The sequence below is a fragment of the Salvelinus sp. IW2-2015 genome, linkage group LG28 (assembly GCF_002910315.2).
Source record: "Salvelinus sp. IW2-2015 linkage group LG28, ASM291031v2, whole genome shotgun sequence".
NCBI lineage: Eukaryota > Metazoa > Chordata > Actinopteri > Salmoniformes > Salmonidae > Salvelinus > Salvelinus sp. IW2-2015.
Window position 1 is genome coordinate 32,235,938 of NC_036868.1, and position 11,725 is coordinate 32,247,662.

Genomic DNA, 11,725 nt, shown 5'->3' on the forward strand with positions numbered 1-11,725 from the left:
GGGATCTTTAGTGACCACAGAGTCAGGACACCTGTTTAACATCCTACCCAAAAGACGGCACACGTCTCCAATCAAGGGACAAACCCAGCAGTGGAATGCAGGGTGGTATGCTGCTGGCCRAATCAGTCTGGGCTGTTAATGTTTTGTAGAAATGTCTAGTAAAAAGAAATTGGGAACAAAACTGTCAAACATGGCCTGATTTTTCCTAGTCAACAATTATCTATACACAGTATAAAAGTGCAGTGTTGTTTTTAACACTGATGTGCAATATGTTACACAAGTTATTATAGAACTAAACAAATACGATTCTCATGATTTAAAGAACATTTTATACAAATTTGTTTTTGGACAATACGTGGTACAGTAAATTTATCAATCAGGGCTTGAGAGCCTGCAGGACTGACTGGGGCACTCTGCTGGCATAATACTGGTGGTTGCGTAGAGTGGCCAGCACCCCAGCGGAGTTCATGTGCTTCACGTTAGCATCATAACACAACGCACTGCCATGCATGTCTGTCAGCTTACCTGCAGAGGGACAGACAAAAGAGAAAAAATGGCAGGCAACATTACTGTCCTTACTCATAATTAGGAGGTACTTTCAGTAAGATAGAGGAAGATTGTTGCTTACCTCCTACTGCATGCAGGATGGCTTCAGGGGCACATGTGTCCCACTTTTTAGTTCCTAGACTGGCAAATACATAGGCTGAAGCCTTCCCCTCCACAAGCTGAATAATCTACACAAAGATAGGGTGCAACAGGAGTAAGACTACATTGTATAATTACTGTATTCAGAAAGTATTCATACCTCGACTTATTCCAAAGTGTTACAGCCAGAATTCAAAAACACCCATCTACACACAACACTGCAAATGTATTGAAAATGAAATGTCATTTATAAATATTCACACCACTGAATACATGTTAGAATCACCTTTGGCAGTGATTATCTAGTTTGAATAGAGAGTGAATGATGAAGGCCAGTGATGAAGATGTCTAGTTGGCACCGAGGCCCAGTGTGATGACTCAATCACGACGTATGGCATTGTTTGAATKACTGACCATCTGTGGGCCACAGTGGTCAAACACACCTTTACTGTGGTAATCTCGATGAAGAGACAGTCCCACAGACGTCCTAAGGTCACTGAWGCCAGGAGAGGTGAAGATTTGAATTGACAAAATTAATGTTACTATGTGAATTCAAGAGTTCATAAAGAGCTATGAATTTTGATATGTTTCATTGTACTGTAGATTTGTTAGAGAAACTGTTATTCTGTTCGTTGGACAGCGGAAAGTTCAAAGGGGAACAACAACGATGTGCTCTTATCATACAGTGTTGAGGTGTGATAATTAGAGAACGTGTCTGAAGTTATGACTTATGTTTTGGGCCTTGCAAATTGATGTTAAATTAGACTATGGGAGATACTGGGATTTATTGCTCTTAGAAGAATAAAAGCTTGTCTTAAACTTAGGTCAGGGTAGATCTCTTGATGTACGTTTGTATATCATAGTGATGAATTTTCTATGCCGTTAAAACAGAATATTTTGCATTCTTTTTATCATGAAGATTTCTGGTATGACCCTGCCAAGCCGACACAGCCTGGGATCGAACCCGGCTTTGAAATGATGCCTCTAGCAGTGCCCTAGACTGCTGCGCCACTCGAAGTCCAAATCTGATCACTTTTAAATAGATACGAACCGTAGTCCTCACATTGGAGTAATTTTCCTTTAAATATTATTTGATGATGTCTAATAGTACATTTTATTCACAATATACAGTACCAGTCAAAAGTTGACACACCTACTCATTCCAGGGTTTTTCTTTATTTKACTTTTCTACATTGCAGAATAATAGTGAAGACATCAAAACTATGAAATAACACATCTAGAATCATGTGTTAAACAAATCAAAATATATTTTATATTTGAGATTCTTCAAAGTAGCCACTCTTTCTTTGCCTTGACAGCTTTGCACGCTCTTGGCATTCTTTCAACCAGCTTCATGAGGTAGTCACGTGGAATGCATTTCAAGTCCATATTATGACAAGAACAGCTCAAATAAGCAAAGAGAAAYGACAGTCCGTTACTTTAAAAGACATGAAGGTCAGTCAATCTGGAACATTTCAAGAACTTTGAAAGTTTCTTCAAGTGCAGTCGCAAAAACCATCAAGCGCTATGATGAAAACTGTCTCTCATGAGGACCGCCACAGAAAAGGAAGACCAGGGTTACCTCTGCTGCAGAGGATAAGTTCATTAAGTTAACTGCACCTCAGAAATTGCAGCCCAAATAAATGCTTCAGAGTTCAAGTAACAGACACATTTCTCAACATCAACTGTTCAGAGGAGACTTTGTGATCAGGCTTCATGGTTAATTTCTGCAAAGAAACCACTACTAAAGGACACCATAATAAGAAGAGACTTGCTGTGGCCAGAAAACACAAGCAAAGGACAGACTGGTGGAAATATCTGTCCTTTGGTCTGATTAGTCAAATTTGAGCTTTTTGGCTACAACCGCTGTGTCTTTGAGACGCAGAGTAGGTGAACGGATGATCTCCGCGTGTAGTTCCCACCGTGAAGCATGTAGGAGGTGGTGTGGGGGTGCTTTGCTGGTGACAGTGATTTATTTAGAATTCAAGGCACACTTAACCAGCATGGCTACCACAGCATTCTGCAGCAATACGCCATCCCATCTGGTTTGTGCTAAGTGGGACTATTATTTGTTTTCAACAGGACAATGACCCAACACACCTCCAGGCTGTGTAAGGGCTATTTGACCAAGAAGGAGAGCGATGGAGTGCTGCATCAGTTGACCTGGCCTCCAATCACCTGACCTCAACCCAATTGAGATGGTTTGGGATGAGTTGGACTGCAGAGTGAAGGAAAAGCAGCCAAAAGGTGCTCATGTGGGAACTCCTTCAAGACTGTTGGAAAAGCATTCCAGGTGAAGCTGGTTGAGAGAATGCAGTGTGCAAAGTTGTCTAGTTGAATAATCTCATTATTTTAACCTTTTTTGGTTACTACATTATTTCAAGGCTTGCAAACTTGGCTATACCCACTGGGTATGATTATGGGGCTATAGCATTCACATGATAATGAAGTCAGATGTAATATCATAGTAGGGTCATAGACCCCTAAAATAATTATTTGTCATCTTCAGACAGAGAATTTTCACGATTCTACAGTTACATCTGAGTCTTTCTGGGTAAGTCTAAGCTTTGCTCACCTGGATTGTACAATATTTGCACATTCTTTTAAAACGTCAAGTTGGTTGTTGATCATTGCTAGATAGCAATTTTCAAGTCTTGCCATGGTTTTGACTTAAATCAGCTTGAAAATTTAACTAGGCCACTCAGGAAAATTCAATGTCTTGGTAAGCAACTCCAGTGTACATTTGGGTTTGTGTTTTAGGTTGTCCTGCTGAAAGGTGAATGTTTCCAAGTATCTGCTGGAAAGCAGACAGAACCAGGTTTTCCTCTAAGATTTTACCTGTGCTTAGCTCTATTCTGTTTATTTTTACCCTAAACTCCCTTGCATACAAGGGAGACAAGCATACCCATAACATGATGCAACCACGACCATGCTTGAAAATATGGAGAGTGGTACTCAGTGATGTGTTGTTGGATTTGCCCCAAGCATAACACTTTGTATTCAGGATAAAGTTAATTTCTTTGCCACATTTTTTTTGCAGTATTGCTTTAGTGCCTAATTGCAAACAGGATGAATATTTGTAATATGTACAGGCTTTCTTCTTTTCACTCTGTCATTTCGGTTAGTATTGTGGAATAACTACAATGTTCTCGATCCATCCTCAGTTTTCTCCAATCACAGCCATTAAACTCAACTGTTTTAAAGTCACCATTGGCCTCATGGTKAAATCCCTGAGCGGTTTCTTTCCTCTGGCAAAGGAGTTAGGAAGGACTCCTGTATCTTTGAAGTGACTGGGCGTATTGATTGATACACCATCCAAAGTGTAATTAATAACTTCACCATGCTCAAGAAGATATTCAATCTCTGCTTTTATTTTATCATTATGCGTGTAGTCGTTATGGACTGRGGAGTCTTTCAGGATAAAAATACTAAACATAATTCAGCTAAGCACAGGGAAAAATCATAAAGGAAAGCCTGGTTCAGTCTGTTTTCCACCAGCCACTGGGAGAAGAATTCTCCTTTCAGCAGGACAAATCTACACTGGAAGTTGCTTACCAAGAAAACAATGTTCCTGAGTGGCCGAGTTAGTTGACTTTACTTAAATCTACGGCAAGACCTGCAAATTGTTGTCTAGCAATGATCAACAAGGTGCTTCTACAAAGTATTTACTCAGGGGTGTGAATACTAATAAGATTTTCTGCATTTCATTTTCAACAAATTTGCAAAAAAAWTCTAAAAACATGTTTTCACTTTGTCATTATGGGGGTATTRTGTRTAGGCCAGTGACACAAAATCTCAATTTAATCCATTTGAAATTCAGGCTGTAACAACATGTGGAAGGTGAAGGGATGTGAATACWTTCTCTGAATACATATGCACCCCTAACCTTCCCATCCCTGTATATTTCACCTTATTTCCTGCTCCGCCGACTCTTATCACATCATGAGGTTCCATGGCATCCACAGTGTCTGTGACGAGTTTGTTGCTGTGGGAACGGGTTGTGGTGACAATGCGTCGGCCATCCGGGACCTCYTGTAGCTCGAACCCGAAAGCGCCCAGTCCGGGCATTCCCCACAGAGTTCTCCCCATGTCTGCTGACTCCGTCCCCAGCTGTAGATACAGAAGAAAGGACATTATACACACAGACTAAAGTAGTGTTCAGTAGGGAACACTATAGAAAATGAAAAATCTGTTCTTATTTGGACAAATCTCCCCATTTCAAAACATTTCCTCCCTACTGAATATGTCATTCCCTGATAGGGTGAGAGGGTATAAGGTAGAACAAATTGTTTGTCACCTGATAATTGAAGAAGGGCTGGTTGATGACCCCAGCAATGGCCTTCCCGCCATATGCAATGCCGATCAGAACAGTCACATGATCAAGAAGCCCTGACATCATATGACAACATTTTAGCTGAAGGGAACAAATAACAGTGGACTTCACACAAGTATTGTCATGTATAACTACACTGAACAAAAATATTTTAAAAACAACATGCAACAATTTCAAAGATTTTACTGAGTTACAGTTCATATAAGGAAATCAATCAAAATACATTAATTTGGCCCTAATCTATGAATTTCGCATGACTGGGCAGGGGTGCAGCCATGGGTGGGCCTTGGCGGGCATAGGACCACCCACTTGGGAGCCAGGTCAACCCACTGGGGTCCAGGCCCAGCCAATCAGAATGAGTTTTTCCCCACAAAAGGGCTTTATTACAGACAAAAWTACTCCTCAGCACTGATCCCGCAGGTGAAGAAGCCAGATGTGGAGGTCCTGGGCTGGCGTGGTTACACATGGTCTGTGTTTGTGAGGCAGGTTGAACGTACTGCCAAATTCTCTAAAACGACGTTCGAGGTGGCTTATGGTAGATAAACATGACATTTTCTGGCAACAGCTCTGGTGAACATTCCTGCAGTCAGCATGCCAATTGCACACTCCCTCAAAACTTGAGACATCTGTGGCATTGTGTTGTGACAAAACTGCACATTTTAGTGTGCGTATGGAACATTTCTGGGAGCTTTTATTTCAGCTCATGAAACATGGGACCAACACTTTACATGTTGCGTTTATATTTTGGTTCAGTGTATTTTTCCAGCATGAAAAACAAATCAGTGAGGTAAAAGTAGTATAATGGTACAAAGGAAAAAAGGGATAGAGAGAAGCCCTAGGACCATTCCTCAGGACTACCTGGCCTGATGACGCCTGGCTGTCCACAGCCTGGTCGCACGGCAACAGTTAGTAAGGACGCCTGTATCTTTGTAGTGACTGGGTGTATTGATTGATATCATCTAAAGTGTAATTAATAACTTCACCATGCTCAAAAATATATTCAATCTCTGCTTTTATTTTATTATTATGCGTGTAATCGTTAAGGACAGGGGTGTTTTTCCAGGATAAAAAAATAAACGGACTTCAGCTAAGCACAGGGGGAAAAAATCTGAGGAAAGCCTGGTTGTCTGTTTTCCACCAGACACTGATCCCAGGAATTATCCTTTCAGCAGGACAATAAACTAAAACACATGGCCAAATCTACACTGGAGTTGCTTACCAAGAAAAAACTGTGAATGTTCCTGAATGGCTGAGTTACAGTTTTGACTTTACTTGAAAATCTACAGCAAGACCTGAAAAYGGTTGTCTAGCAATGATCAACAAGGTGCTTCTACAAAGTATTTACTCAGGGGTGTGAATACTAATATGAGATTTTCTCCATTTCATTTTCAACAAATTTGCTAAAAATTCTAAAAACATGTTTTCACTTTGTCATTATGGGGTATTGTGTATAGGCCAGTGAGAAAAATCTCAAATTAATCCATTTGAAATTCAGGCTGTAACAACGTGTGGAAAGTTAAGGGATGTGAACTTTCGGAAGGCACTGTATATTAATACATATGCACYCTATACCTTCCCATCCCTGTATATTTCACCTTATTTCCTGCTATCACATCATGAGGTTCCATGGCATCCACGGTGTCTGTGGCGAGTTTGTTGCTGTGGTTTCAACTGTTCTTCCTGCGGCTACGGAACCCTGACCTGTTCACTGGACGTACTACCTTGTCCCGGACCTGGTGTTTTTGACTCTACCGCACCTGCTGTCGCGACCTCTGCATGCTCGGCTATGAAAAGCCAACTGACATTTACTACTGAGGTACTGACCTGTTGCACCCTCTACAACCACTGTGATTATTATTTGACTCTGCCGGTCAAATATGAACATCTTGAAGAACAATCTAGCCTTAATGGCCATGAAATCTTATAATCTCCACACGATGCATCCAGAAGAGGAATGGCCACCCCTCAGAGCCTGGTTCCTCTCTAGGTTTCTTCCTGGGCTCCTGCCTTTCTAGTTTTTCCTAGCCACCTTGCTGTTTTGGGGTTTTAAGCTGGGTTTCTGTATAAGCACTTTGTGACATCTGCTGAAAATAAACTTGATTTGATGCCCAAGCATTTCTCCTTTACCCTCCCTCTCCACCTATTCTGCTCTTGTCCCTCCCAGTCCAAATGCCCTCCCTCTATCACCATACGGATAGCCGTGCCGAGAAGCTGGGCGTCCGACCCCGTGTGACGCATCTGATTTGGCAGGTAGAAACACTTTGCTGCTGCTAAGCAGGGATGAAGAGAAATGGGATGAAGATAGGAGAGAGAGAGAGAGAGAGAGACAGAAAGCAAACAGGGAATCAGCACTGATGATTAGGTTGGAGATGTGGTAATGTTAAGACTGAATGAAAGAAAGAACGGGGAGGTTTTTGTCAAATATGTTCTACCCTCTTGTGGCTTCGAGTCAGTGACTCTTATCACAGTGACTGGCAAAAATAATAACACTAGTAAGTTCATTTACCTTCAGTGTATTCTTTGGTGCCATCAAGGGGGTCGACCCACACAACCAGCTAAAAAAAAATATATATATATATCTGCCATTCAAACACAGAAACATAGCTGGAATGAGCAGTCAGTACCCAGAAAATAATCAAAATCAGGACAGTAGGTTTCAGTTTCAGCTCTAGTGTCTCTCTCACCTCCTCTTCTTTCAGGGCACTGTACTCTGCTGGACAGGACTTCTGTAGGATATCTTCAGATTGACCGCTCTCAATCAGGTCCTCTTTGATTGCCTCCTCTGGCAGATCCTGACGTGCGAGAGAGATGTTCACTGTTCAGACTAGGATGTTGTGAAACGTGTTGTGTATTCTAATCTGCAGATCAACGTTTWTTGGTCAATAACATTAGGACAGATCCTATTAATGTACATTCATATACCCACCTCCTCTCCGATTATGGTGATTTTGGGGAAGCTTTTAGACAGRGAGGCACAGATGCTCTGCTGGACCAGCCGGTCTGCCAGTGTCTGTAGATCGTTGGCCCCTGTCTGTGTACATTGAGTACAGAGAAATCATTTATAAAACAACAATCAAGCTCCATTTCACTGCCCATCAATCTCCAGCATTTCGTCCCCCTCTCCGTTCAGTCAGTCAAACCTTTTCCACGATGCCCAGCTCTCCGCTCTGAAGAACCMTTCGTACAATGGCTCCAGCCTTCTCTGCCATAGCGTAAGCCGAAGCTACCAGACGCATCACCACAGCTGGATTTCCAGACATTGCTGATGGAAAGAGAAACACAAAAGTGTAAAGCTGAGGGAGAAAGTTTCCACCATGCACCCTCAAGACTTCATTGTATCACTCACATCAGTCAACAAGTCAATGTAATCAACACACCCTCGACATGTAGTAGAGGAAAGTGCAGTATTTGTGCTGTCACCATTACTTTGGCAAAATAAATAGCTTTGTGCCTAAAACACACTTTTAGGCACTAATATACTACCTGTCCTACACACACCATATCTCAATGACACACACGAAATGAAGTAGTTGCAGTAACAATGTGCCATGAGGACAATTGGCTTAACTATTGGAATGAATTAGATGCGCATGATTCTACCCTTCTAAACCCAACGGTCAAAGGTTACTAGCTAACGTTATGGTTTACTATAATCTCTCGTGACAACATTCGCGAGAATTGTACTTCTAGGTAACCGAGGTGACTAATAGCTGTGTATGTGTGCGTGTTATAATGCTTACTACTACCAGAAACCTGGTGATATTTTTAAGCAAATAAGTCTGTTCTGACTTAGCCTAGGTAGTTGATAGTGCACATCTAGCGTCCATGCACTGTATCGGCTGCCTAGGCTAGTTCTGACTGTTCCCCGGCATTAGACTACTAGCTACTGTAGTGCCACAACTGCAGGAACGTTAGTAACTTAGTGCTGGTTAGCTAACTACAGTATTTAGGAAAGCGATCTAAATTGAGACAACATGAACATTCACTCAGCAGCACTGAGGACACTATCTTCACTACACATTTATAGTACACCATTAATCTAGCTAGTAAGCACATTTTTAATGAAAGAATATAATGTCTCTTACTAATCTCCAGAAGTAATAGCTCGGGACTTGTACTGCAATGAATGTGAGGTATACCGCGACTCTGGGTGCAGGGACGTCACCGGATAGAAAACCCAATATGGCTTCTTCTTCTTTGATGATGTTCAACGGCAGGTTGGCATCCATTAAATGTGRCATTACCGCCACCTACTAGATTGGAGTATAACTTCCTTGTAGTTTGCTTATTTTTTATGTCTAAAATAAAGAAATAAAAAATTCAACAAATACCCTACCATCTAAATACCATACTCCACTATTTAAATCTATTTAGTCCTACTTCAGGCCAACAGTCAAATGATGGGACACCACCATTTAACACACCCTGTAACTCTTCTGATGTTAAGTCTCGCACACCCAAATACCTCTCTGCAGCTGCCACCACAACCTCTATGTTCTGCGACTTAAGTTCCRTCCCTGSAGTACAGTTGATAACCACTACTATAAATGCCAAAAATCCAATCTTACTGAAACATATATCACTTGTTGGTTTATCCCTCTGTACTGGTACATATCTACTACTCACACCATTCCTCTCACGATCTCTCCCATTGACCCATTGTCCTCTACTTTCTTCACTCCCTCAGCATATGACAACTTCTGCACTACTCTAACCCTGGAAACCTCAACCTGCCTCTCTCGCACGGGACATTTCTGATCCCCAGCTCCATGGGCAACCCTACAATTAACACTTACCACTACTTTCCCCAATGCTACACATTCCTTTGTCTTATGCCCTTCTGCACACTTCTCACACCTAGGAACCCTCCTACGCACTGCTGCCACATGCCCATAAGCTTGACACCTGTAACAACATATTGTAGTCGGCACAAAAACTTGTACAGGATAACAACAGGACAGCAAAGACTCAACATCAAAACTCAAAAGAACAGACAATGACTCTTCTGTTTTTCCACTCACGCCACCCTGTCTGCGTTGCACCATACGACGAGCACCACAAACACCGGGAATATTCCCTTCAGTTGGTCAGCTTTCACATTTACCGTTACCCCAGTAATCACTCCTTTCAATGGCGCCCTTTTTTTGAGAGTGAAACAATTCACATCTCTTGCTCCCTCTGATCAGCAAAAACACATATAATTATCACAAGACCACTTCTGGTTACCCTCAAATGGATCAGCCAAAAACTTCACTCCTACTGTCACAGACTCATCTTTATCCTGACCCTCGGTGTAAAGCCTGAGAACTTCACCATGCCTACCACCTCCGATACTTCGCCCTCATTCACGTCTTCAACTCACTCTGCTTACACTTTCTACCATTCTTCTTGAAGATAACCGTATCCTTTTTTCCCGCCATTTAAAACCGACTCAACCTCACCCGTTTCCTCCCTCTCTCTCTTAGACCTCCTCTGTCTCTCTTTTTCCCTCCATTCCTCCTCAGTATTCCAAGTATAACTCTCCTTATGATAATACTGCATTTCTCCTGACATACATTTTGTTCATGCCTTGTCAAGGGACACAATTTAACCGGCTGTCACCGCAAGTATTCCAATATGGCTCGATTGCTAGATGGGTGATGAATATTTAGGGTGTTAGTAAACAGGGCAAATTGTGTTAGAAGTGGTTTTATATTACATTTACCAGCACGTATACCTTGCTACCTGCCTTTAACTATATTGCAGAGATAAGCAGTGTCTTGCAAGTCAAGATCAGAGCTCCAGTAAGATCACTTCGAGACCCAGCTAGCTATAAAAAATATATATTAAAAAGTGTGTACCAATACTGTACCAATTTAAAGTACAAACAACAGGACATTTCCTTAATCCAACCTGGYCWWTCAGAGGTCAAGATGGAGCTACCAGCATATTGCATACAATACTTCCAGATCAACACAACAAGTTTCTAAGGGCTACAGGTTTATTTGTGTTTCAGGGATTAGTGCCAATGGACCAAGACCCTGGGCTCTGAGTCCAGACCCAGATGAACCCTGGCATTTATGTGGTCTAATGGCCAACACCACAATAACAAGAGACTATCTGTGCTATTAAGTATAGTAGACCTGCCTATATTAGGGTTAGTAGGCATTCCTGACCTGTCACGGCATGTAGGGCATTGGTCATCATCCCTTTTCCTGGAGAGCTACAGGGTGTGCAGGCTTCTGTCCCAGCTAACACTATTTGGACTAATACACTGGAGGGTTTGTAAGTGTTGGGCATGATCCCACTGATTACCCCACAGCTCTACATGGTTGAATAGTGTCTAATGTCCTGTTGCAGGTAGGTATGCTATATAATTACTCTACAACATAGCTACAGGTATAMGAGCMGATATGGAAAGTAGACTAGGSCTACTTATTATAGGCAGGGTTGGATGGTGACCACTTAGCACTGGCAAGAGCAGATCATAAGTTACCTTGGCTTGTCATGTGTTGCTGCCACACTGTGTTGTTGTCTTAGTGYCACGCCCTGACCTTAGAGATCCTGATTATTCTCTATGTTTGGTTAGATCAGGGTGTGACTCGGGTGGGAAATTCTATGTCTTCTGTTTCTTTGTTTTTTGGCCACCAAAAAAGGCAAAAGCTCCAGCGGGACAGGGCTGGATTTAAATTAAAATATAGGACAAAACACACATCACGACAAGAGATACAACACTACATAAAGAGAAAGAGGAGGAAGGAAGCGCTA

The 11,725-nt window shown here is 41.9% G+C and overlaps 1 protein-coding gene across 1 annotated transcript; it reads right to left on the bottom strand.

Annotated features, from left to right (window-relative positions):
• Positions 1 to 312: 312 nt before the first annotated feature.
• Positions 313 to 9,159, bottom strand: bpnt1 (bisphosphate nucleotidase 1). The gene is made up of 9 exons (XM_023974435.2): positions 9,064 to 9,159; positions 8,119 to 8,240; positions 7,905 to 8,009; positions 7,663 to 7,770; positions 7,485 to 7,533; positions 4,943 to 5,034; positions 4,555 to 4,755; positions 629 to 734; positions 313 to 525 (listed from the first exon to the last, which is right to left on the bottom strand). The coding sequence occupies exons 2-9, from the start codon at positions 8,236 to 8,238 to the stop codon at positions 377 to 379; spliced, it is 930 nt and encodes a 309-aa protein (XP_023830203.1). The 5' UTR covers positions 8,239 to 8,240; positions 9,064 to 9,159; the 3' UTR covers positions 313 to 376.
• Positions 9,160 to 11,725: the final 2,566 nt, after the last annotated feature.